At 39.2% G+C, this 27,911-nt stretch overlaps 1 protein-coding gene across 3 annotated transcripts; it reads left to right on the plus strand.

Moving 5' to 3' along the window:
• Positions 1–190: 190 nt before the first annotated feature.
• RB195_012274 (uncharacterized protein) lies at positions 191–27,718 on the plus strand (the record flags this gene model as incomplete). 3 transcript variants are annotated; one of them, XM_064194058.1, is made up of 33 exons in its annotated part: positions 191–241; positions 559–669; positions 6,785–6,911; positions 12,937–13,074; positions 13,137–13,318; positions 14,286–14,426; positions 14,629–14,754; positions 14,807–14,988; positions 15,045–15,208; positions 15,543–15,658; positions 16,446–16,538; positions 16,627–16,815; positions 16,884–17,018; positions 17,226–17,385; positions 17,444–17,562; positions 17,622–17,756; positions 17,812–17,871; positions 18,705–18,779; positions 18,849–18,944; positions 19,034–19,105; positions 20,629–20,800; positions 20,862–21,109; positions 21,177–21,344; positions 21,419–21,514; positions 21,612–21,698; positions 22,070–22,213; positions 23,380–23,605; positions 24,478–24,593; positions 26,244–26,387; positions 26,442–26,550; positions 26,618–26,775; positions 26,947–27,027; positions 27,605–27,718. In XM_064194058.1, 33 exons carry the CDS (start codon positions 191–193, stop codon positions 27,716–27,718), a joined length of 4,335 nt encoding a protein of 1,444 aa, XP_064051639.1. The 3 variants fall into 3 exon arrangements, with proteins under 3 accessions (XP_064051639.1, XP_064051640.1, XP_064051641.1); XM_064194056.1 differs by lacking the exons at positions 24,478–24,593; positions 26,244–26,387; positions 26,442–26,550; ... (1 more) ...; positions 26,947–27,027; positions 27,605–27,718 and having other exon boundaries at positions 16,884–17,027; positions 23,380–23,652; XM_064194057.1 differs by lacking the exons at positions 191–241; positions 559–669; positions 6,785–6,911; ... (22 more) ...; positions 22,070–22,213; positions 23,380–23,605 and adding an exon at positions 23,922–23,937.
• Positions 27,719–27,911: the final 193 nt, after the last annotated feature.

Consider the following 27,911-nt stretch of genomic DNA (forward strand, 5'->3'; position numbering starts at 1 on the left):
TGTATTTGTTGAATTTCTTCGATTCGATTAGTGGTTCTATTAGGGTTACTGAAACTCTACCAAAGCGATATTAATAATGTAGTTGTTACTGGATGAAGTAACGAGCTCTATTTATACTTCCACTTGATTATTTGACTCAGAATTGTGGATGGATTGCTAAAGGTGTCAACAAATTTTCGCCTTAAACACTATGGATAGCTATTTGAGAAGTTGGAAAAATGTATCATGGGAGAATGTGCAGGTAATTTTGTCTCCTTCTCGTCTTTCTGTTTTTTTTTTATATTTGAATTATATTTTTTTCTTAAACAGTTCTACAGACTAGTCGTTTTCTGCAGTTGCGGATATTCCATTCCTCCTAATAAGGACGAGAATGTCCGCAACCGCAGAAACATTAGAATATTGGAAAGTAAATCGTTTTGGATCTTCGGCTCTGTGATGTGACCATGTAAGCTACAGGCGTGAGAACGAATTACGCTTGAAATTTCTTAATAACCATGTTTCCTTTTCGAATGAATTTTGCTCACATTTCATTGGAAATTTTACGAAATTTTTCTTCAGCTCCGTGTTGATGGTGAGATCAAAGCGATTGGTAATCGACAGGATGAGGCTGAAGAGGGGCGGAAAATGCTTGTTGAGGAGAGTAATAAATATCGGCAAAACACAGATAAAGTGAGTTCGAGGATTTTGTAATGAGTTTTTTTTTTCTTTTGGAGTCTGCGATGTGGTTTTCTGTGTCTTGCTCTTTATCTTATTTCGAATTCTTCTTTGCATACGTCTCCTCATAAAGGATTTTTTTTAATCGCTAGCCTAGCCTCACATTAAGAGAAATTTTCCTCGAAATTCTTCTTGATCTTCGCAAACTATTCTGAATATGGCTTCGTTGGTTTCCTTACTTCCTTGTATGTATTGTAGGAGGAATTGGTGTGGGGTTTCATCAGGTAGATTAGCTTTTTTTAGGAGTAATTTTATCCTGGACAGAAAAAAGTTTTTTTTTTCATCAAATTAACATCGATCGCTTTCGAAATCTCAAACTTAACTTTTCCGAGGTTGGAAAACTACTTTGTTCACTTAAGAATAAAAGAACCTTAGAATCTACAAGTTATCTCTATTGGATCTGATATTTTTCGAGTAGGGGTATGGACAAAGTTCCTTGGATGACTCTATCACCTTTTTACCTTGCGAAATGCACACCTTATTTCTTCATTCTTTGACATTTTATTTCTGTCATCATTCCATCATTGTCATCTTTTCCTCATCTTGGGTTGGTATTTTCGGAAATAATTCTTTTAGATTGATTAAGCGTGGATTTTTCATCCATCTTGCGAATTGTTTCCTTTTTTGTCGAAATCGAATGGATTCAGTAACGCTCCCTCAATTAAACAAAGAATTAGCGCAAATTTTAGTGTGAGATTCTGACGAAATGGGCGCTTTTTGTTAATTTTAACCTTAAAGCGACATCCATAATGGGGACATTTTTCCAACCATTATACCTAGTAATTTTATTATTTCTTAATTTTAAAATTTATTAAGATAGAAAATTTGGTTCTTTTCGTTAAAGTTCGTATATAATTAGATTAAAGTTATAATTAAGCCTGGAATTATTCTCATTCAATATTATCATTGTTCTATTAATATATCATGCTACTAGATGCAAAAAAAGGATTTCCTTAAGAAGACCTGCGCTTATGAGAAAATTTTCGGACAGCCTCTTAATTTATGGGAAATCCATTCATGTGTTCTGTGAAGTGTGGAAAATTATGGTGTTCGGTTGTAAATGCAGTAGAGGAGGTCCCTTTGCCTCGTTGATCTAATTCGGCTGCCCTGGGTGTCGTGTTATGTTGCGCCTAATTCCGCGCCAGCTGTGGCAGTGCTGCTGTATATGGCCCGATGGATTATTATATCGAGCAGATGGTCGCGTCAGCAGCTCAATCATGAATCAATTAATCGATCTCTCGAATCTCTCGTAGCCACCATCGATTTGTGCGCTATGGTAGATAGGAAGAGTTAGAGAGCGTCCATTTTTCTGTTTTTACCGTAATTGTTTATTCAGAGGAATGAAGGCTGCGAGGAAAATTTCTAATCAATAAAGTAGTCATCAAAAATTCTCATAATTTGTAAAGTATAGGGTTTTCAACAAAACAAGGTCGCATTTGAATGTCTTTAGGAGAATTGAAATACTTTCTTACAAAAATTTTTGTAACAAATTAAATTTTTCCTAAACTATAATATAACTTAATTGTTCTTCATAATTATGACGTTTTCAAAGAAAAAGTGGGTGCATCTGGACATCTTTAGCGGAATTCAAAGGTTTTCACCCGAATTTGTTTTCTATAACGAACGTAAAATAAATGATTTTTATTCTTGGTTGGAGGTTTCAGAAAATTTCGAGGTCTTTTTCTTCTTTCTTTTCTCCGTAGATTCCCTTTATAGATCTGTATGCATTTGAGTTGACCAGGATTTTAAGGAAGACTTATTATTTGTTTTTATTGACTTGTTAATTGCAATCTTATCCAATGTTTGCTTACGTGATCGTAGCGACAGATGTGATCCGTGAACGATCGGGACGTACTCGTGTACGCGTGAATGCCGTTGACAGATTTTCATGCTCCAGGTGTTCAAATTTGTGTACCGGACAGAACATGCAATGATTCTTTCATGAATCCACAGCGTAAATGGGCAAAAGCTGCACAGTTTTCGATCTCTCTATTCTGCTAGGAATGAAAACAATCAGTACTTGTAATGTCTATTTCCAAGGTTTACGATTTATCCTCACAGCGGATCTAGCGCAGTCGGTGAGAGATTCCGCTGTGATTGCACGATTTTCTGCCCTGGTTCGAAGCCGCTCTAGTGTCAACTGTTTTTTTTTATTGCCCTGGTGTTCTTAAATTGGTACCAGAATTCTGTGGGGGGATAAAAACATTGACTGGACACATCGGTTCGCCCACGCAAATCATTATAAGATACCACGGGTGTTCATAAAGTCCTTAAACGATTCTGGATTAAAGTCGAACACGTGGGCGGGTTATTGGTCCCCTAGGGGTTGTTCGACCCCGTGCACTTTATTCCTTATCCTTCAAAGTTTGGCTTCAATTTTAGTCCTTGATTCGTTTTCCGGCAAAAATCCTTGCATCATCGTTGTTAGATCCTTGTGTTGAGTTTGTGGATCTTGGTTTCACGAAGATTTCAAAGAAGCTGAGAGGTATCTGAAAGGCTTCGGAGAATTACAAGAAAAGCCGCGTTATTGCCGGCGATGAGAGTAACATCCATTTCATATTTGCGGAGAAGCAGTCAACCTTTCGAGCAGTTTATTGAAAGCTGGGAAAAGTTCTAGCGACTCTAACGACCACAACAAGCCTCAGTTCCAGCTATTTTTCGGAGTTGTAGCTAATACTTGCTAAGATTCATGAGGCTGGTATCTGAAAAACAATATCTCAGTGATCACGGTATGATTCTTCATCTGAATAAGTGTGCAACTTTAGCAAATGGTAGTTTCGGTCCCATAAATTTAAAGGTTATGCACCTCTGAAGGTTCCAAGTTACTTAAAGGCATCACCTCACGAATCTGAGGTGGTGCAGATTTCAGGTGGAGTATTCTTATAAGGGATAGTAGATTATGGAGAGGAGGGTGATTACGTCCATTTCTTCCTAATTGCCGTAAAAAACGGCCCGGAAGATGCGGCGCCGCACAAGGCTGGCGCGCTCCAGTCGAACTCCTTGTAGAAAATTGCGCGCCGGAACGTTCGAAGCCGCATATTTCGGGTCGTTTTAATGGCAATTAGGAAGAAATAGACGGGATCACCCTCCTTTCCATAATCTACTATCCCTTATAAGAATGCTCCACTTGAAATACGTACCACCTCAGATTCGTGGAGTGATGCCTTTAATTTTCGAATATTCCCCCTGAAAAGTTCAACGTCTGCACTCATTTTGTTCTAAGTCCTTAAGTTATGAGGATACAGGACTTTCTCTATCAGCTGTTATATCTGGCCATTTACCTGGCCTCGCCGTTTTTCCAACCCTTCGATGGAACAAGGATGAGAAAAATGCCATTTTTCCTGTCTCTGTTCCATTGAAAAAATTGAAAAAGACTAGGAGGTGAGAAAACACCAATATGATTATTTTTTAGAGCAAACATTCTTCCCTGAAAAACCACTTAAATTTTTTAAAATCTTTTTATAACGAAGGCGGTGTAGCGTAGCGGTTAGAGGTTTTGCTTCCTGCACAATCGATCGGAGGTTGGAATCCGCCATAGTGCTCACCAAACCTTTCATCCCTCCGATTCGATAAATTGGTACCAGACTTCTTTGGGAGGATAAAAACGAGGATGTATGAGGATGAGGAGTGATATTGATCACTAAAGAAAACTCCCGTTTCCACGAAATCCTGAATAACTATGTCTTTTAATGTGTCGCTGATGTAATCCTATCCTTTTTAAGGCACAATGCTTCCCTTTTCTGACAATGAGCGTTTTTTTCTGCTCGTCTGACAACTCTGCTTTTTTCTCAAAATACCGTTTTCATCGCATAAAATTATAACCATATTAGGGTCAGCTCAACAAACAGATTCTAGTGGAAATACAGTCTTTTTTCCTTAGAGAGACAGATGATCTACGCAAAACGTATGATCCAAGGTCCCCATAGCCTGAAGATTATGATTTTCTTCCTTAACAGATCGTTTTTTTTTCATCGAGAATAGGGGAAATCAGCGAAGAACCCTTTTTTTACATCGGGTACTATAATTTATCACTTAAGTGATTTCTAGTAAGTAGAAATAGTACGTCGTTGAGCTTATAGGAGTCACTAGAAGTTCCTGGAAAAAAGGTTCGGTTTCCTGTAGGTTCTGGAGAAATGAAAAGGGAAAATGTTAGGAAAAAAGTTCAGTTTCCTGTTGGTTCTGTAGAAAATAAAGATTTGGAAATCCTTAGAATAGTAATAGGAAAATTTCAATATTATAATCACTCCACCCTGCTGTAACCTTGCCAACCATATTTGCCACTGCAGCTATTACAGTATACTGTTAAGTACAAAGGGGGAAAAATTCGATTTTTCTGAATGACAGCCAGGCCCACAAGGGACATTAAAGCAGAAGTTTGCATCTGTTCTCTTAATTGGACGAATCATACGTCATCATCATACTCCAAGAGCATTCAGCGGAGCATCCGTAGCTCACCTGGAAGCGGAGCATTTGATCCAATAATTGCTAAGTGATGCTCTGGAACCAGTCTGGAAGGCTGGCTTCTATTAGCTACATCGCTGAGGCGGTGGTTCAAAGGAGTTGTGAACACCTTCCTCCCCGTTCATGTTTTTTTTTGCCGGCGGCGAATTTCAGTTGAGTTTGAGCACAGCTCGATACGCTTCAGCTCCACGATTTGTTTTCAGAGGGGAGTGCTGGTCGAAGTCCTCCGCTACCCCCCTCTGAAAATGGAATGGCTCTGTGCGTTTGATCAATAGCCGTCACTCACTCAGCTCTTGCCTTTGCTGCACATATATGAGCCGGCGAGCAAGCCTGCTTGATCGATTGGCGTACGAAATGCGACATTCATCAGGAACAGAGAAAAGTGTATTGAGCATGGAAAACTGAAAATTGCTGTCAACAACGAGGTACTGTAGGTAGATATGCTGCACTTTGTCGATAGTCCAATTTAAAGGCATCACCCCACGAATCTGAGGTAGTGCAGATTTCAGGTGGAGTGTTCGTATACGGGACTATGGAGAGGGGGGTGATTCCGTCCATTTCTTCCCAACTCCCGTAAAAAAAAACGGTCCAGAGGATACGACTTCGGGCGTTCTGGCGCACTATTTCCTCCAAGGCGACTGGAGCGCGCCAGCCATGCGCACGCGCCGCATCTTCCGGGCCGGTTTTTTACGGCAATTAGAAAGAAATGGACGGAATCACCCCCTCTCCACAATCTACTATCCCGTATACGAATACTCCACCTGAAATCTGCACCACCTCAGATTCGTGGAGTGATACCTTTAAGCAACAGCCAAGATCGTTAACAAACTTTATTACGGCTAACGTTTCGGCGTCGTCACCTTCGTCAGAGCCTGGAAAGTCAGATCATTTGTGATATATCCTCTCAAATGCTTCATCCAGAAGCTTCATCCAGAACAAGGTAGATGGATAGTACTGTAGACGGGGTCATAAGTGATTGGGGTTAATTTGCAATCGTACTGAGATGAGAAAAGCAAATAATACAACGGAGCCAATTTTGAAATAAGGGTTCAGATCTTGGCGTACGAATCTTAAACGTTTGCTTGAAAATTGCTGGAGGCATTTTGGATCCACGCCAAGAACCCTGAAATGAATAGCAAAGAACCGTATCTCTCGATTACGCACGCCATATCTCGTGAATGATTTGAATCCAACATTCGAGTGATTCGCTTTTGTGATCGATCAGTCAACGGTCATCACTAAACTTCTTCCGATCCAAGAAAAGCATCCACTGTTGTCGCTAAGTTTGTGGTTCGAACAGTAGGGAAGGCCTAGGATTTTTTTTTTGTTAAGTTGGCGAAAGATTTGCTCGATTCTACAGGTTAAATCGCCTATTTCAGATTTTTAAGAAAGCAATCTACCAAAACTTTAGTCAATAAAATAAAATCAATTAACAATTTTATGTACAGCTCATAAGAAATCAATACGACATTTTATTATCCCGAGGTTCATTGGAAATCGAACATTTCGAAAAGTGTATCCTTTATTAAGACTTGCTCAAAATCTAGAATACAACAAAAACCATGAATTTTCATCACTTGCCCGTAGGAGTTAAATCCGTGAATTTCAGGAGACTCGCCGTGTTGCCATACCGCTTATAAAAGCGTTCCAGAAGGAGGTGGATCAGTTGACTGTGAGAGGAAAAGCAACAGAAGCAGCTTTGATTGAGATCTGTTCACAGCTCACGAATTTGCCTGGTAAGAATAAGTTGAATATTTGAAATTTGGTAGAAATCTTGGGAAAAGGAAGGAGTGAATTCGTCAGATGTTCAGTAAATAAGTGGTGTATTGTTTGTTTGCTTAACTGGGAAGGTTCTATGAAGAGAGAATGTGAGGATTCGAGATTATATAAAATTTTATCGGAGCAGATCTAAGATAAGTGGAATTTTTATCTGCTATAAATGTGATTTACAAACGCCGAGTAGGCTTATGAGGGAGTCCTAGGGCTCGTCCATAAATGTTCAGAATGAATTCAGAAAATTAAAAAAGAATGAAAATGAAAAAAATGAATTTTCATGAATGATCAGTCCAGTTCCTGTAAATGATAATGATATGAAATGATATGTAGCTCTATTTTATTTCTAGTGATCACTCCATGAGTTTATATCAATGAGCTTTCTTGTAGAATTCTTCCTTTTTTTCTAAGAAAAAAATAAGGTTAACAAAAAATCGCTCAGAAAAAATGACAAGTTTTTTTTCCTGAAAAGAGTGATCGGAGAGATTTTTTTATAGTACTTATCTATCCTATCTTTTTTTTAACGTTTATCTGTAGTTCATCATTAATTTTATTACAATTAGAATATCTCCCTGACAGTTTTTTTTCTCAATTTTCTGGTTCCCTTGTGTGGATTATATTTTGTTGACATTTTTCTCGCTTTTTTCACCTATGGATATTACATTTCCTGGCCGTAAACCTTTTAAAGGATTAACTTTCGAGGCTCCAAAGCAGATACATGACTCGTGATTTTATTTCAATACCCACAAAAATTTGCCTTTGGATTGATTTAGATTTTGATTCCGCCTGAAAAGAAATCGATTTGATGCTGATCGAAAACAGATCAACTTATTACGTGGAACTGTAGACAGTAATCCGATCAATAATTCCAATAATCAGCAACAATTTGCTGTGATAAGTGGCCGTAATTTCTTTTCCCGCCCTCGCTTCTATTTTTTGCACAATAAAAAAAATGAGCAGAGCATTAGAATTTTTCACAGCAAAATTTATAGATTGCTAAAAAAAAAGACGGCTTTTGATTAGTTATTCTCTTTTATAATTGAGTTTTAGTGTGTTTTAGATTTTTTTACTGACTACTTTTTATTGATATTTTCTGTTTTATTTGTTATTATTTATTATTTTTTCATTTTGTTGATTTTTTAAATTGTTGTTTCTCATTTCATATTAAACATAAAAGAAACTATGAATAGTGTATTCCTGTGAAGATTGAGTTGAGCAAATTTATAAGCGATGCAAACAAGAATGATTTTTTTTCACGACGCGGGATTGGAGGATTGTATCCAATCATTGTGGCTGTGGAATTAGAAAAAATTGATCTCTGATTCAAGTGAAAATGAGCTCTTTTACCTCCCGTGAGCTACCGTAATAGTGCTCCCGAATATACGTTGTGTGTGTGTGCGTGTGTGGTGTGAAATTGGCGGCTTTTTTGATTTATTTCGATTCAAGCTCCATTCGGCCCCCAAGTTCGATTTCTCGTTTTTGTTGTCTCGCTAGTTCGCGGTGCCTTTAGGGGAGAAAATGGGAGTACGGAGACATCGATCGGCTTGTTGGACGTACGTCATCAACGTCCTGGTAATCGATTGCTGACAGCTCACTCACTTTGAGGCGAGTTTAGATCTACGAGATGACGAGGATCTGATGAGATGCGTTATAGCGCAACTCTTGCATGGAATCAGCTATTCTCTGGAAGCTCAGCCTGAATATCAAGGTCGAGAAGAGGTAGCCGTTGTGGTTGTTTACTCGTGAGTAAGGGATCTGCTCGGGAAACACTCAAAAATGCGTCGTGACCTGGATCGATGTGAATGAGTCGGAGAAAAACGTACTTACGATGTTTTGTTTTTTCTCTGCACTTCTGGAATAGCATGGAAAAATTGCGATCTGTGCGCCTGGATAGCAGCGAGAAGAGTTTGAAGAAGCTGGAAGTGTAACGTGGACGATTTTTGCCAATTCCCTAAGGAAGTGAGAAAAAAAAACTCCAAGAAAAATCGTTCCTCAAAAAAGTTAAGGATATGCTCATAAATATATCAGACTGAAAAAGTAAGAAGGTTCTTTACTACTTCTACGAACATGGAAGGGAGGTGTAATTACCCGATCGGATGTAGGGACCGTGATGCGTGAAGGATCTGAATTGTTTTCTAGGTGTTCCGAGGAGGAGCCGCTGATTGTCACTACTCATTGATTACATATTTTTGACCTAACTCATGGGTTTCTTGGCCAGAGAATGGATTTCGGCGCCTAGTTGGTTGCCTATATGGATTTCGTCCTCGGTTCTTCTGCGTTATGATATTTCTTCAATTAAAACTAGATTTAACTCCAGGATTAGATATTAATAGATATGTGATTGAAGTTTAATCCCAAAGTAGATCTATTTCCTGACCCAAAATATCCAAATGAAGTGTGTCAGCAGCTGAAAAAAATTGAAAAAAGAAAAAAAATTAAAAAATCCTGCGACTCTGCGATACACAATGCGAAGCAAAATCGACAACAAGAGGCGATACGATGAGTCTCATAATTTTGCGATAGGTTGTTTTGTTTTATTCAATTCCTGATCTCCTTAAAGTTACAATAAAGAATTTTTCTGGAAAAGTAAGGCGAAGAAAATAGAGAAGCTCTTCCTGAAGACTTCAGAAACACTGCGACGATTTTTTTTTCAAGTTTTTCAAGATAAAGCTAAGAGAATATGACGTCATTTGAATCCTAGGACTTCCTCCAGGAAGAGTGTGTGTGGTTTCAGTTTGTAGTCAGAGATGAACGATTGGTAGAGATTCCATAAGGATTAAAACTAGTGACTTTTTAATTGAGATAATGTGCAGGAGTAAATCTGAAATAGGCGTTGGATTAATTGTCACTAGTTACTGTAAGTGTTCATTATCCTTTAATTGCTCTCTCTCATTTAAGCATCGTTATTCACGATGCTGAATGCTTATTTCCGAGTTGAGCATAAAATATCAGGACATTTCCGTGCTCTTTGGATGAACTCGTGATGACCTTCCGAATTTTCCGACATTTTTTTTTCACCAGCTGATCTTTGATCTCCACCGATGCGAATACCAGGCGAAATCCTACAATCGCCATCGATATGTGTTCACCATTGAAGGTGGTGTGCCGAGAGTAGTCGTCTCCAATCGCAGTAGATCGATGCCATGGAGGGCATACGGTAGTTGGCCGGAAGCTCCGCCCCGATCGATCGTCGATGTCCAACACTGCGCACACGCTCATTGACTACCGATCGATAGCGGACAGCCGGCTTTTCTGCCCGATATTGGTGATTGCCATTGGGTCACAAGCGTTCGCGTCGCTCAGCGGTTTCAGTCGGTGATCTACCGCCGAATCACTTGATCCCCGAACACCTCCGTCCACGGAAGATTCTACGCGAGGGTTCTCGTTCTCTCTGTTTCTCAAATATTTTGATGTGGTTTTACGGAATTTCTCACGGATATTTCTGTGTCTTCCGTGTCCTTTGATCCATTGAGTCAGTAAGCGTACAGTGGTGACAGTGTAGTGGTGTATGTGACCTTTTTTCCCCAACTGTTAGTGAGCATAGGATTCCTTGTCAGAGTATATTTGATATTGTGAAGAGACACTTAAATCATCGCTACGTTTGAATTTGATCCAGGAATTCCGGTGGATTTCATCTTCTTCTGAAGAGGTGTTATTGTAGATCCTCTTGATCTCATTTTCCTTGTCCTCATCGCGTCCTCTATGTCCCTATGGCTTCTTTTAGGTGATTATTATTTTTCAAATTGTACTGTAACACTCTAATTGTTGGGAAAAAGAGTGTATATCCTTGAAATGTTCTCCTATGATGGATTTTTTTGTCTAACGATCTATTTGTGAAGAGAATCGGTCGCTTTAAGCTGTCCAGGAGTACAACTTCCGCGGCGCACCTGTGGCGACAAATATCTTAACCTCTCCAATCATGATTCCCTCAAGGATCCTCCCCTACCTTACCGTTACCTATGGCATCGTTGATCTCTTCGGGATCTGAATTGTTGTTCGAGAATTCACCCAAACTCCCAGATTTCGGAAACGAGCAGAGTTCCGCTGATAGAACTAGAGCTATCGGTCATTCAGGCTTTGCCAGCCGATTCGCCAACGATGGACTGGCAACTCTCGTGCAGATCGATCAGAAGGAGCGTGTTCGCGTAGTCGTGGAATCGAGGCGGGAGATGCAGTGCAGCAACTATCGCCGCCACCGCTGATGTTGATTTCTCAGCCGAATCGACCGGCGCGATCGATTTCCGGAATCGATAGAACGCCGGCGGCTGCGAAACCCCACCAAATCGATGCCGTTGAGCTGAGCCGATGGGCGCTCACGCATCATTTGATCGACGTCGTTGTCGTCGTCTCAGGGGTGACATCTATTGGCGTTCTATGAGGTGATATGACAATGGAGCAGGAGTCCCAAAGTTTCGATTGCATGAGTTCGAGTTCTTCCAAAGGACCGAATGGGTTGATCCAGAGGGTTCCTGTGAGTTGAGAAGAGCCTCCAGCAATAGACTCGTAGACGTAATTTACTGTTCTGGCTTTTTTTTTTACAGCGAATGGCATGAAATCGGACTTTTGCTTGCTTCTGGGAGTTGAAGTTGTCTACAGATAATTATTATAGACTAGGTTATCTCTTGCGTTCTCACAAAACCTCGTCTAGCGAGGATCTAGAGGATTTAAGGGGTTTCATCCCTACTGACCCCTTCTGGAAGTAAAGCACATTCATCGCCTGACTATGATCTGACTGTGACTATATTGAACTGAGTTTTGAAGGACGCGATGTAATTTTGCCATTTTACTCATTCACTTGTTCTTTTTTTTAAATAAAAATAATGATATTTCTTCAATAATTAGATTTTGCAAAAGAAGCAAAGTCAGCGAGTGAAGATTGCTCTCTTAGTGCCGCTCCCTGAAAATTCTGTTTACTCTGGTACATATGAAGGGAACTTGTAAATGAAATTGGAACTAGGTTGAGAAAATCAGAGCTCTAACCATTCGATCTGATATAGTGCAGTATTCTCCTGGATTGTGTCAAAAGTGTGAACATTCGCTCAAAATTTCGATTCGAAGAAGAACTAAGAATTTCTTTAAGAATTGAGTATTATGAAAGACAGTTCCAATATTTGCATTGATCGTTTTTCATCCGTGATTCGAATAGAAGATGTGAAAGTCTTTTTTAGACTCGTCCTCCTCCCGGTCCTATCCCATTCGCTTCCCGGCACAAATCCTTAGTGGAATTTTCCCCCAAGGATTAGTGCTGGGAATGATGCGCAGAAATACGCATCATACACGATGACAAGGGCTTTTTCATGGTCCCTGCAGAATTCTCTGGAAAGGCAAAGGTTTCCTTTCCCTTCTGGAGAACTCTAGAGAAGTAATCCGAACATTTGACGTTAAGAAAGATCAAATAGACGAGCCTAGACATTGACTATTGTCTACTCATCCCTGTGTAAACTGAAAACTATGCGACTGCAAGATTCGCCGTTCGCAATATTGTGTTTCGACCTCTTACTGGTCTCAGGCAGCTGTGATTTTTTTCGCAATGGGATTGTTTCCCCAATGTGCCTGAGATCTTCATAGTTTCTGGATCGACTGATCGGTTCATGTATTTATGGCCGTTTTGATAAATTTTTTGAGTTGAGCCCGATTTACATCCCGAGGCTCATCACTTCTTTTTTTTTGGCTTCGACTTTGAAATAGCCAGAATTAGATGTATTAATGTCCAAATGGATTAGTAGTCCAGTATTCTTCTGGAGAAAAGACGTCACCCCGACTCGAAATGAGTTTTGTTTCGTAATTTGCGTGAAAATTACACTGAAAACTAGAAATAATCTTTTTATAATTTTTCTTTCCACGGGATAAGCTGTAGCAGAAGGTTTTCCTGAGTTTTTTTTCCCAGTTCTTGATATTTTCCGAATTTTCGCGTATTTCTGTGTGTGTGTGTTTTCCCTAAAAAAAAAGTGTCCATGTGCGCAACTTTTTGATCTCATTCGTTTACAGATCCAACGCCGATCCTTGAACAGGCGATAGTCTGGAAGGCACAAGCAGAAAAGACTAATATAGCGGTCGAAGAGGCGAATCACCTTCGAACGCAAATCGGTCTCGTTCAAACAGAATTGGCAGATTTAAAGAATCAGGGTGAGTTTTAGAATCAAGGAGTTTATTTCGGGATTCGGGTTGATCTGTAGAGTTCGATTCAGATGTCACAATCCGTCAACTTCGCGACACTATAGCAAAATTGGAAGAAGAAAAAGTGAAAGAAGTTGAAAAAGCGATCGAAGAGATCGAACGAGAACTACGTGACGAATTTTCTGTACGTGATCACGAGACGACAATGCGTTCGGATAAACTGAAAGCAGAAAATGCTGCGCTCGAGAAAAAAGTAAGTGGTTCAACTCAATTGTGTAATATTGCTTTAAATCGGTGTGTAACATTGCCTTGAATCATCCTTGAAGTATTTTTGGAGAGAAAACTTTAGTTAGCTTTGGGATTCTTTTTTTGAAGGATTAACTTAGAATGTTTGCCAATCATGACCATTTCTACCGTATTACTATACAGTAACCTCCGCGAGCAATTTAAAGAAAATATTGTAAGTTATGTAATGTGATTATGAAGGATTTGTTCGTCGCAGTGCGATATCGCAGCGGAATGAAGAGGCACCTGTAGTTTTCTAGTGATCGTGTATTTTGGTACCGAGATTTTGGTGTAATTAGGCTCTTATTGGAATCGCATTTATGTCCATAAAGGTGAAATTTAATGTAACAAAAAAAATTACAGTTTTTTGCTCGAGTAATATTTTTGTGGATAATGTTTTGTCCGGAAGTTAAAGAAAGAAGTCACGGTACAGTCAAGTCAAGATGGCCTGCACCTCGATATATTTAGTTGCGTGAGCGGCCGCACGTGAAACGTAACGGGCGGGATCAAGATGGGACCCTTCCTAACATCACTCATTGCTATAGTCCAAACGAAGCTAGTGGTGGTCCCACCGCAATCCTAAGGGCTAGCTGCGTCACGCTTTACAGGTCCCCCGAGCTTCAGGGCATTTTGACTCGACTATACATAATTAGTAATTAATTAGAGGTAGTTGACTCGAATAATCTGATATTGTCATGACTTTAACGGAAAGTTAAGAGTATAGGTGAGTGGAGTATAGGGTGTGCGGTGCCGAATAGTCGTAATTCGAGATTTAAAAAGAAGAAAATCCGAGCGACTGAAGGATATTTGATTTCTTATTGATTAGTTATTTGTTATTGATTTTTTATGTTGTTGAGTATTAATTATTTTTTCAAATTATCTTTATTTATAATTTAAATTTATCTTATTATAAATTTTTACTTTTTTCTGTTTAGGTTAGTGAATTAGAAGCACTAATGCGAGATGCACAACGACGTCTGGATACTGTACGTGTAGCGGCTGATCGCAAAGAAGCGCTAGAAAATGAGCAGATTGATATTCTGACAAGAGATTTGAATGATGCCAATAGAAGAGTGGTAGGTTTCTAAGGAAATTCGTTATTTTTTATATAAACTTTTTTCTCGGAATGTATGGAATGATTGTAAAAAAGTAGAAATGTTTGGTTTTTGATCAACAAATGTTGTTAGGTTTTTTTGGATGGTTTTATTTGGATTTTCATTTCCGGTTTTTATTTCTTTTTTGATTACATTATCCTTGTCAAATAACGCTACGCTCTAGATCTCCTTGGAATCCGAACTGTCCCGAGTCACTGTCGAATTGGCGGAAGCTCGTGCTTCATCACAACGTGGTGGTCTTGAGGACATTGCTGCCCTAGGGGGGTTAATGAAAGAAAAAGATGAACAGGTGAGGAAATCGTCTTAACTCTGCGTTTCTCACCAAGTAGTTGTGTTTCCAGATTGCCCGTCTTACTGAGGAAAATCGTCGTCTACAAGAAGCGGCCGCAATTGATGCAAAAAAAACTCGTGCTCAATGCGATGAGCTGACCACAGAACTGAACAAAAAGACACAACAAGTGCAACAACTTGAAGCATTACTGGCTGATCAGAGCGATTATGAAGCGATCAAAAAAGAGCTGAGGTGAATTCCTCGGAGATTTGTTAATTTTCCTATTCGTATTCTTTCATATTCCTCAGATTACTCCGTGAAATTGAATTCGGTGAGGCAGCTACGGCGAATGAGGACTCGATAGCACGTCTCGGTGAGACTGTACAATCGCTGGATAGACTCCTGGCCGCGAAAAATCGCCGCCTGCAGAACGATAACGCGTTGCTGCGTCAGGCGAACGAGCAGTATCAAGGTGAGTTTGAGGAGGAGAGTTCCCGGTCCCATTGCATGGTGAGAGTGAACGAACACATCGTACAGCTACACAATTTAAAATATGCCTGCTCATCATATTTTTCAATTATTGAATGATTGATTTTTATGCATGCTTGTAATGTTACTGTATATAGATCGTACTTTTAACTGTTAACTGTGTGTTCTTTGATATGTTTGCGTTGAATGATGCCAATTGAATGATTATTTGCATTGCTCGAACGTCGTCGTCGTCGTCGTCATGGGTGAAACTGTAAATCGAACTGAAAACTCTCACAAAACTTTGCACACTTCGCATCCGCCTAGTGCAGTTTCAGGCGATGAAGTTATGCAGGCCATACTTGCTGGTAGCCATCAGGCTGTTGTAGAAGCTGTAACTACTAGGGTAGGACGTGAAGTTGCTGAAGGATATGTGGATAAGGACGCGGATCAGGTGAGCTTGCTGGATTTTTTACGGTTTAATTCAGAATTGGAACTGCTACTCCTTTTGTTTTATCCTACACCTCTTATATTTTGATCAATTTTCAATCATTTTCAAGGTAATGACTTCTCGGATCGTGTTTATGGACAAGTAGTAGGGAATTAAAATTTCCCATTAACCTAAATTTTTGAGCTGATGTGGCTAATCTTGATTATTTTCCATGATTGTTCTGATTCTTCTTATTGAAAAAATCCTCTTGATGAATTAACATTTGCTGATTCTCGTCTTCCTCCTTGGCTCTTTCTCGAATCCTGTTTTGTTATGCTCGGATTTTTAAAATGTTCCCAATCTGAAAAAAAAAAAAATCCATCGATTGAGATGAAAATTCCTGTCTGTGTAAAATTTAGCACTGATTGCTATTTACTGAACAGAAAAAGGACCTCTGAATGAAATTTTGCCTAAACTAAAAGTGAAAAGAGAAAACTATTAGAAGGAACTATATATGAGAACTTAAAGAAGCTCATTTCTACATCAGATAAGATTGCTGGGATTCTTTTTCTGGTTTAGTGACCCGGAAAAGAAGAAGGAGGAGTCTCAGGTGAAGCTGTTTTACCTTCTTTAGCGTATTTAAACAAAAAAAAATTATTCGGAGGAAGAGGAATATTTGTAAAAGTTGAGGTTATTTTAAGCCCAATTTTCTACTTATCCTCTTGTCTTCTTGATATGAAGAAAACCAGCATCTTTATACAAAAAGAAATCTTAAACGAGCATATTTTATGAGTTTGTACCTTCGTTTCAGATCCGAGGCTCATCCATACCGGATATACAAGAGTCAGGGAAGTCCAGTAAGCCAGATGCTGACGACGAACAGAATTTGTTCAAGATTCTGATGGTTAGTACGTGGTTACCGGGCCAATCTTTTTTAGCTGTTCGAAATTTTCAAATTTCTGGAACAATTCCCTAATTCGTGGCGATTCCAGAATATGGGAACACCAGTAACTGCACCCTCAAAGGCTGAGAACGGGAACTCAACGTCTCGTTCTGCGCAGGAAAACTCATCTTCATCCGATATTCCTTTCGAACACTTCCGTTACTCACCGAAACTCACTAATTATACAGGAGAACCAGCGAAAACACCTCAAGAGTTGAAAGCGATCCAGGAACTTCAGGTGAACTCTGTTCGATCCTGCTTATGTGGCCGGTGGGAAAATAATTTGCTGGTTTTTTTTTTCTTCAGATCCGTGTAGCCTCAAATGTACGCGCACTTGGCGGCCGAGCATTGAACACAGCAGAAATTGCACGACAATGCAAACGGCTGATGGTGGCGTACAACATCGGGCAACGACTATTCGCGAAATACGTCATGAACCAGGTAGTCAAGGTGAAGCGCTTTCTGCTTGCTTATGGGCCGTTCATCGTTGTGGTGATAGTGAGAGTGTCTTCAGCATTGCAGCAAATCCATAACAATTCTTTAATCCGTAAAAAATCACACGGAAAATTTTTGCGTTGTTTGCTGATTGTTCACTTGTACTGCCACCGAATTTTTGTAAGATTTTAGTACTAATATGATTGTTTTAAGTCTCAAGGCTCGCTAAGTGAACTTTTGTCGAAACCTCGACACTGGAGTAAACTTACCGACAAGGGCCGTGAGGCGTTTCGTCGAATTTATGGCTGGATCTCTGACGCGGAAGCAGTCGATCTTCTATGTTCATTGAGTCCAAGACGGGTTTGGCCTAGCGGTGAGTTGCTTAAAAATCCACTTTTTGTAAATAAATTCATAAAATGTGTGCGATTAAGAAGTTCGTATTGAACACCCAACCCCCGAATCCCTATGGGAGAGCAACAGTAATCTTCTCCCACCGGAAGAACCAGATGAGAATGCGTTTAAGCGAGCGACAAGCGCCAGAGAAGACCAGGTACTTGGATGGAATTCAGGAAGTGCCGCTAAAGTATGATAATGTAGCTGTCGTTACAGTATCGCTTAGCGGGCACGAATCAAGCAGCTAACGCTGGCTCTACGACACGTAATAGCCGTTGGCGACACGACGACATCCCTAAGGAGAAGATAATGAGCATTTTCCAGACGGAGCTGGCAAAGCTGAGGGAACAGGTTTGAATTTGAAGTCATACCCTCCAGTTCTTCTTGTATTTTGGACATATTCTAGGAATCGACTCTTGAAAGAGCGATAGCGACTCGTTCATTTGCGAGCGGTCACGTGAGAAGAGTGAGTTTGATTTGAATTTTTCTCATTTCATTATAGACATAAATACATCTGTAATGTTTTTTTCTAAATTCTATTTCTGATTTTCTTTGTTGCTTATCCGAAACCTGCAATCTTTTTCTATTCCACAGCCGAAGAAATTTCTGTCAGCACCATTGAGATTTATAAATTATGTTATTATAATTATTTTTGTCGTTTTATGTTTTTTTCTTTTAATATTTTTTGGTCTATTCGACCTTTTTGTGCTTTTATTTCGTTTATATTTTATTGCGTCAGATGTTATAAATTGTTATTTCGAATTATTTTTATTATATCATGTGTTATTTTTTTATACGTTATGTTATACATTATCATTGTTTTAGAATCAGAAGTTATATATTATTATTTCTAATTAATTCAAAATATATATAATTTTTTTTGAACATTTTTGAGGAGTGAATCCTCGTAGTTTGTTTGGACTAACTCAGAAAAGTCAAGATTTTCTAAAACTCTGGAAAAAAGTGACAATAGCATGCCATTTATCTACCTGAACTCTGGAACCGAAATTGATTTCTTTTGTATTTACCCGGAAATCTTGGAAAATTTTCAACTAACTAGCCATCAACAAAAAATTAGTAGCAGTAGTGTGGTTTCATTGTTTGGCCTGTTTTGTTTATCTGCAACGCAAGGTGTTGACAACAGAGTGCCATTGTTGCGTTGAGATTATACCAAAATAAAATAAAAATAGATAATAATAAAAAGATTCAGTGAAACTTAGGGATTCTTAGGTCTTATCTTGTACGAATGGGAATAGATAACTGCATTTATGCACAACTCATTAAAATGCGGTTTTTCAGACGGATGAGCCCGTACCAGCGTACCATGAAATGTCGCACAATGAAAGAATGGCATCCATTAGTCATGCACATCAGGTGTGTGGATTTTTTTTCTTGAAGAAAAAATTTTCTTTCGTTTTTGCGGATTTTATAATGTGAATTCAGGTTATGAACGCTCGGATGCGTGTGGGTCTGTCACCAATTACCCAGGATCAATTTGAAATGTTTGGACATATTGACACAGAGGATGTTGTCAAACAGGTATGGTTTGCTTTTTTTTTTGCTTGCTTTTGCAGAAGTTTTCTTTTTTCTCACTAATTTTTTGGAATTCTTAATTTATTATTGTTTAGATAAAAGAATTCCTATCAATGAATTCGATTTCACAACGACAATTCGGGGAACATGTGCTTGGATTAAGTCAGGTAGGGAATTTTGGCTTATGTATGTTTTCAAATTCCCATTGAACCACACATATTTCTGGATTGAATTTGAGATTACTGACAGAAATTGGCTTATCTGTGTGAGCTTGTAAGTGCAATTTGTCATCCTGGTCCTTTTCCGTTTCGGTAGCCTAGATGACTCCTGCGACCCCATCCTTCCTGGCGCTACCGTACCATGCTTTCCTTCGGAATCAGGGGACCCTTTCTTATTACTGTAGCATGCGTAAAATTTCAAAACCCAAGAGCAGGTTACAAGCGTCTAGTCCCATGAGTTTTCGGGAGAACGTTTCGTTCTCCCGGAGTGGACACCTGGAGATTATTTGTTAGAGACGACTCCAAACCACCTCCCTTGCACCTCCCAGTCACTTGATTGCAGGCTTTTGGCCGGACCGAGGTGTGGTTGCGAAGATGTTATGAGTCACTCCTGGAACAGCTGAAACAGGGAGTCCATCCCTTGAATTCACTCGCATCTCAAAACCGCGACAAGGTCGCTTTTGCTCCCCGATTAGCCCCCTGCCCGCCACCTGGGATCGCCCAACGTAGCCTAGCGACTAACCGCCTGTGATCCCTCTAATGAGGGAGATTTGTGGTACCTCTTCACGAAGTCCTACAAAGAAAAATACGATACTCTTCGAGTCCTTATCGAGAAGAGAAATCACCAGGGGACCTTTGTGCGCAACTGGGCAAATGGAGGTATTGCTGGTGTCCGTTCGAGCAAATCGATGAACAACGGGAGCACAGGTGACACCGATGATATGAGCTTGGTAACTGCGATTAATTTTAGGATTTTTTTTGGAACATTTTGTTTCTTTTTGAAGAATTTGTGAGAATATAAGAATAATATTATTTACGGTATGGTGAATGCGAAGTACTCATGTAGTTACGTATATTTGGTAGAGGAGCACTTGAGGATACTGATTGTAAACCCACAATTTTTTAAGAATGAAGAAAAAAAAAACTAATTATTCTGAGTGTCACTTCCAAATAACCTGTGGTTTTCGCTGATAAAGCTAAATAAAAGTAAAAATTAAAACAAATCGAATTTTCTAAGTGTATGGACAATGAATGTTTTGCTTCAAAAAAAAAAGGAGATAGAGTGGATAAAAAATAAAGTACAGGGCGTTGATAAATCCCTGTGGGGATGCGCCTACGCGTTCAGACTTTGTTTCAGGTGAACGCGTAGGCGGCGCGTGAACCGTTACAATGACTTGCGCGGTTAGCCGATGTATCGAGTCAGTGGTTTTGTCCTGCCAGACAAGTCTGGAACCAATTTATCGACGCCGAAGGGATGAACGTCTTCGTTTCCACGAAGCCGGATTCGAACCTCCGATCGATTGTAGCCACAGCTGAACTACCCACTGCGCTATACCGCCCCAAATAGAAGATAAAGATGGATAATAGAATAAATAAGGACAGAAGAAAAATTTAACATTTATATCTTTTCTAATAGAGCAGTTATTACGAAATAATGCTTAATTATTCAAGAATTATTTTCGGATTTACAGGGATCAGTGTCCGATTTGTTGGCTCGCCCAAAACAATGGAACATGCTGACCCAGAAGGGACGAGAACCATTCATAAGGATGAAACTTTTTATGCATGATGTGGTACAGTCGGCTAGTAGAGCACGAGCCGAAGCTGCCAATAAAAAGAAGAACGCCGCCACCGAGAGTTCAGGTAAAATTTACCGCATTTTACTGATTTTGTAACACGTAAAATTGTGTCCTCTACACTACAGAGGTGCCGACGTCGGATGCGAATGAGTCAGCAAGCGAAACTGCTGAAAGTGTCGTAGCGATAAAAGTAAAACGTGAGGTCCCTGACGAGGAAGAGGACGTGGTTGCGCTGCCGAGGTCCGAGTTTGACGCGATGAGCGTAGGCGATTCGCAAGAATCTGATACGGGTACGGACGGAGAAGCGGTCGATACAGCTCTCCTGGTGCGGAAAGTGAAGGACAGATTACATTTGCATGGAATTTCTCAAAGGGTGAGTCTCCTTGCATTCGTATTTCTGACGGTTATGGTTGTGGAGGTTACGCAAAGTTGAATTCCAGCTATTTGGTGAAGCGGTCCTGGGAATCTCCGCCGGAGGATGCTCCGAGCTCTTCCTACGTCCTCGACGATGGTCAACACTCTCTGTAAGAGGGCGAGAGCCTTTCGAGAAGATGAGGGCATGGTTGGCGGACAAGGATGCTGTTCAGAGGCTTCTTGTTAAGGAACGAGTGAGTGACGGTGCTATTTCTAGATGGTTCTTCTTCTAAGAGTGGATTCTGCCATGCCCGAGCTCAAATTTCAGATAGAAACTGGGCTTCCGCTTGAGAAGAACCTAGTGAATGGGAATGGGAAGAGGTTATCTGACCCTCCGTATGAACCTCCACCTCGTAAAGTGCAGGTAGGTATTGCTACTACGGTTCAGGACTTCTCCTAATTTTTTTTTGCCAATTTTCTTCCATTTATTCGTCTAAGAAGTAATAACCAGTAATTTTTAGCGTACCATAATTACGGAACAACAAAAAGAGGCGCTTCGATTTGTGTTCCAACATGAACATCATCCTAGTCAGAAAACTGTTGAATTGGTGAGTTAGCAGTTTGATTAAAAAAAATTATTTTTACTTTAGTTATTTTCATCACATAAAATCTATTCATGTTATTCAAGAAGTATCTCAAAAACAATGGAACAATATCTATGTGAATAACAAAGAAAACAGGTGAAATAAACAGCTTCCAAGCTGCCTATCTGATAAATAAAATACGGGTTGAAAAGGAAAAATTGTCAGATGATTGTTTTTTGCATTTGAAAATGACTTAAATTTCTTCACGAAACGGTTCTTTTTCAAAAGTTTTTGGTTTAAAATACATCAATTGGGTCTTTATTGGAAAAGAAGTGGATTGTTTAGCTAATTCTATGTTAGTGTAGCGCTTTTACAGTTACTGTAAGAAATTTCAGCTGTCTCTCAAACTAAACCTCAACATTCGAACGGTAAACAACTGGTTCCATAATCATCGTACACGACAAAAAGCAAGTTTGAAAGAAGGGAAAGTATATCCACCAGCTGTTGCAAGTATACCGGCTAGCAAGAATTGGCAGCAGGTTTGTTATACGATTTTTTTTCCAATTTTTTTTCTTTAAATTGATTGTATTTAGATTTATTCTAGCACCTCATTAGATATTAGTTTCCATAGTCCACTTTTTTTTTGCATAAGAATTTTTATAAGCGTTCGAATGTGGAATGGAAGACGTTTCTTGTAGTCATTTATTCCTCACATACCTTAGAAAATGCATTTTTTTCCGGTTTTTTGGTTTTTTTTTCTCATGCAATCTGTTTCCCTTCAGTTACTCTCTCTCTCTCTCTTCCTCTCTCTCTCTTTCTCTCTCTCTCTCTCTTGAGTCAGCGAGTTAGAGGTTGGGTTAAGAGAGGGCTGGATCTTACCACATACCTATTGTTTATTGTTTACCAATTGATACTTAGCATAAAATCGCTGTGAAACCCATTATTCTCCCGCAAAACTTCGCGAAACTGTAGGCGTAAATGTCCCAGGGTCACACTAAGGTTCTCTACACGATTATTCCTTCTTCCCTTAGGTGATAAAGCACAACCAATTTATTCTGCCTTGTTATTGTCAGCTATACTGTAATGGTGGTGGATGGCAATTTCTCATTAATCCATCCACGTTCAATCCCTTTTTACTTCTACTATTAGGTAGAAGAGGTGGTAGTTGAAGGGATCATTTATCGATTAGTGAGATAATAAATCTGATTAGGACTACAATTTTTCGTTTTTTCGTAAGGTCTCCTGTTACCTTAGTTCTCCTATTACAAGGTTTTCTAGGTTCTAGGGATTTTTTTAACGATTGATGACGATGCGGCGGGGATGGATCAATGAGATTTTTTTTCTGGATTTTCCCTCCGCCACCATTACAATGCGGCTGACGATGTTTTTTTTTTGTTCATTTTCACTCGATTCCGTTAAAGTTTTTGATCGTTATGCTAAAGTTAAAGTTTTTAATCGTTAGATGTCGGATTCCGGATGCTTAGCTCTAACAAACATTGAATAATTCCACTGCGCCTCATCTTCCTTCAGAAAAGTTAATGAAATTGGGATTTTTGGGCAACAAGTCGTAGATAGAAATTAAGTGTTTTGAAAAATTTCAAAACTGAAAGCATAACTCTCAAAATTTGAAAAAAAAACAATTTAGGTTCTATTAAAGCTCAAAAGTTGAATAAAGTTTAAAAAATTCTAACTTGGCCAACTTCAGGATCTGCACACAATTCTCGAGAACGCCTCTCGTTTTGCGCTGATGGAAGAAGCGCCGCCAACAATGGTGCAGGTGCCGGCCACCCCTCTGTTCACATCCAGTGGTGACGAACGTGCGAACTCTTCGCTACTCTTCTCGAACGACGATCGCCCAGCGACGACGGCACCGTCGACGTCCCCGTTGTTCTCATCTGAGGAACGTTGGGAAAAAACCAGTCAACTGGATCGTGCGGTCGCAAAAATGCGAATGTTGGCTGCATCGAAAAGCTCGTAGGGAACGGAAGCGATTTTAGCTTCAAATCCTGTAAATTTTATTTATTACTGTTTGTCTTCTTTTTTTTCTTGTCGAAATCATTGATTCTTGTGGTACAGCCTTCTACTAGGAGTAGGAAGCGAATGTCTAAGTGCAGCAAAGCCTATTTTGAAATCGTTTTTCCCTCATATCTAACCTTTTTTTTTGGTTATTTTTCCCCTGTTTGACTGGAATTTTTCAATTTCTGATTCTGGTATTCTCTCAGCATTCGTCTCTCACATGAGAAGAGGATGCAAGTACGGTCAGGTTTACTTTTCTTCTTGTTTTCATGATTATTCCAGGAGGCATGATATTAACTTTTTTTTCGCGCTGAGCGCTTATTCTCTATCCCACGATTCACTTTCTATTGCCAAAGTATTAGCTGAAGAGCGATTTTGTTTTGGAAAAAATATTATATGTTGAAATTTTCCACAATATTTCTATATTAATATTACCCAGCATACCTCCGTTTAGTTCGTTGCTAGTCATCAACTGGACTACCCGGCGAATTTTTTTCTTTCTTTCTTCTCTTCTAAGCATAGTCCTACGATCTCGGTTTACAGGTTCAATATCAATCTCGTCCGTTTTTTTTTTCTGATCTCTTTATGTTTGCTTCTTTTTTTCTGAATGTATGATCTCATTATTTGCTGCATTATTCATAAATATTTTAAAATTTTCGGCGTTTTCCAGGTTTTCGTTGTACTGTTTGATTTTTTTTCTTGTAGCTGCACGATGTGAAGTGAGAAAGTGTGGAATGTGAGAGCATGTTGCTTGTTTGTGGTGAAGTGTTTTTTTTTCATATTTCAGACACATTGGCAAAGAATGAAACGGAATTGAATCAACTACGACAAGACAACTTCACTCAAAAAGAACTCATCGAGAAATTGGAAGCAGACTTGGCTGCTGCTGTCGCCGGACAAAGTGTTCGTTGTGTTTGTGCTTGGTGTATGTTTTTTCTTTTGCGCATCATAGCACGAGATTTTCGTGAATGTAAACGCTGCGATGCGGATGTGTGGCACGAAAAATGCGCATATTAAACCACTGATGACAGTGCGGTTTTTTTTTTGCGTATTTGGCGTTAGTCGACTTTTACTAGCCATATTTGAACAAGGAAATAATAATGAATGAATAAAAATAAGCATATTAAGTGCAAAAAGCTTTCAAAAGTTGGAAAACCATGAAAAATGAGCGTTGGAAAGTGTGCTGTTCACCGATGAGTTGCGTTGTCCACCAAAAAAAAAACGCAGCTTAATTTTGAGCCATGCTGCCGTAAACGTTGAAATACAATTTAATTTTGAATAATTACATGGTTTAGAGAGCACATTGCCCCACTAAAGGTGCTAAGGTTTACCGTACTAAGGTACTCTTTCTAGGAAAGAATATCTCCGAATTAGCTTCTAAATAGTTACGGAATAGGTAGATTCGTATAGGGGTCGGGTCAAAACGACATTAGGCACGGTTCAGTTGCGTGGGCGATTGCCCTCGAAGAGGTGCAAGAATCGCAGCGATTGGAATCAGGGTGGGACATTCCGAACTGCAGTGGCTAGGTGATGCTAGCAAGGGTCCCACCAAGATCTTAACCTCCACGTTCCACCGTACCGCTTCGAGCGAAACTGCTTACGCTTACTGGATCGAGTTTAATTTCATTTTGATCCTACTATACCTAGCTCAAATGTTCGCCGATTCACAAATGTTTTGAAGAATAAGACATTCCTGGTTTTATGGATACAGTTGTCATGGTCGTACCGTTTCAGGATACACTTCAGGATCAAGATTCTCGTACTTCTACTCGTTATAGACTTTTTATTCCTTTCTATAGTCAATATGAAGATGATGAGAACGAAAATTTAAGGATCGCTCAGAAAAAACCCGCCCTCATCACTTTTTAGCTCAGGGTCCCCATGAAATCCTCGCAAGAAACATAAAGTGGGCATATCTGTATCCATGAAATCAACTGAAAAAACAGCGATTGAGCGATTTCTAAGACATGTTGCACTCCTCCGCAGAAAAAAAAAATGGACAAGGAGAAAAAAGACCAAATGGTTGTTTGTTTTTTTTTCCAAAATATATACCAAAACAAATAATAGAATATATAATGAAAGAAAAACAATTATATACCATGAAAGTAAATAAATATATAATGAAGATTACTGTTGAATCAGTGTCTCTACCATCTACCGGAAGCGAGGAGACCTGTCCTTTTTCCAAATTGAAATTGACGATGTTGGGATCTTTCCAGGAAAAATTAATAGAAAATAAAGTGGATGTGGTCAATTTCGTGGTATGCCGGCTTTAAACAACACTTTTGCTTTCTTAGTAGTTGAAAAATTCGTTTTTGAGTGTCATTTTTGGTTTGCGGGTTTGTTTGATTTCCATAATTCTCTCATAAAAGGCGTTTCTGTTTTTTTCTTCAAATGAAAAAGTGAAAAAAATGAGAAAAGTGTGGGTGAAGACATTATGCCTCATACGGTGCTGAATAGATAAGATACTGCGACAATTTCTGCATTCCATGTGTGGCATATGGTGACATCAATTGGAAATTAAAGCGTAAAAATTTTCATATTTGATTTTAGCATGAAATTAATGGTGAACTATCAACGATGGATATGCTTGGAGCTGTTCACGAAACGAAATTAGACGGTGACACTAACAGCGTCCTCACCATTGTCCTCGCACAAAGAGATCGTTTAAAACTTCGTGTAGGAGTACTGGAAGAGGTTCGTGATGTGTAAGCACCGAAAACGAGAAAATTCTAACGGCACTCTTTCCAGGAATTAATGGCTGAAAAAACAAAACAAGCAGTACTACAGACCGAAATTGAGAAAGTACGAGAGGATAATGTGAAACTTTACGGAAAAATCAGATTTCTCCAAGGATACGGTAATGCTTTGAGGTTTTACATATACGGTTTAAAATCATCTCAGGAAATAAATCATTCGTGTTTAAGGAAGTAAATCCGCTGAAACTAGTGTTCCGCTACCAGAAGAAAGTAACTACAGTGCACAATACGAGAAACGTTTGGATCCATTTCAACGATTTGGACAGGCAGAAACGCTGCGCACTTATGCTCGCCTTCCTATCCATGATCGAGCGTCCCTCAGTATTGTAAGTTTTGATTTTAGTTTCATTTAATCAATCTTTTTTAAGATATAAAGTACGATATTGATTAAAATTTATAGTAGTGCAAGGAGCACTTCTTTTTTAAGTCCGCAATTACAGAATTGTCAGATATTTAGAAGTAAAAACATTTGTGAATTGATAAATTTATCATTTCAGGGAAAAGCAATTATGACCTCAGCTTCGGCTCGCATGACGTTCTTCTTCTATTTGGTTTTCTTACATCTTCTGGTCTTTTTGGTTAGTTGAAACATATTCGAATCCATTTTCTTTCTCCTCTTCTTTTATTTCAATTTTTTCATTTCGTCGTATTTTATTGCATAAAAACTTGTAAAAGTCGGGCAGTGCAGCTATCGCCAATAAATCCATATAGACTTCTTCCAGGAAAGAGTTAAAAATTTTTCTAGAAATTTTTGTGAACTGGACTAATGCTTCTACGGTGCCCATCTTTATTCTTCGCTTTTTATTATTAAACTGCTGAACTGTTTTCTTATTTATCGATCTTTTTTTTTACATTTCTTCATCATATTACGTTTTGTAACATATCGAAAGTCACAGTAGATAATAATCAACCAACCAAACCTTTCATTTCTATGGGGTCGATAAATTGGTAGCAGACTTGTGTGGAAGAATAAAAAAACTGTGACTTGATACATTGACTGGTCCCGCAACGCAAGTCATTGTACGGGTCAGTTACACTTTCGTAAACCTCAAAAGATTTTGAATTGGAACGGGATGTTGCATCCTAAGGAAATTGATTAACGCCAGACACTTTATCCTTTTTATTTATTGTGTACTCATCGTGTTGTTTTCACAGGTACTGTATCGATTCGCGTATTTCGAGTCGTGTGAGCGTGACTTCCAGCAGGATTGTGTCGCAAAATTCGAACGTCATATGAAAGAACATCATCCAGGAAATCCAAACGGATGAAATCAAGTCGTGATTTCAATTTTTCTTCCATTCGTCTTCCATTCGTGGCGGTCTCTACCCATAGTATTTGTTCTGAATGTGTAAATTTTCGCAGTACCACTGTAAAGTTAAATTAACAAAACTCTGAGATATCCATTTCCTATGTATTAGTGATAAAAAGTACGAGTTTACATGTATTTCTAGAAGTTCGGTC

This window comes from Necator americanus, chromosome III, assembly GCF_031761385.1.
Source record: "Necator americanus strain Aroian chromosome III, whole genome shotgun sequence".
Taxonomy (NCBI): domain Eukaryota; kingdom Metazoa; phylum Nematoda; class Chromadorea; order Rhabditida; family Ancylostomatidae; genus Necator; species Necator americanus.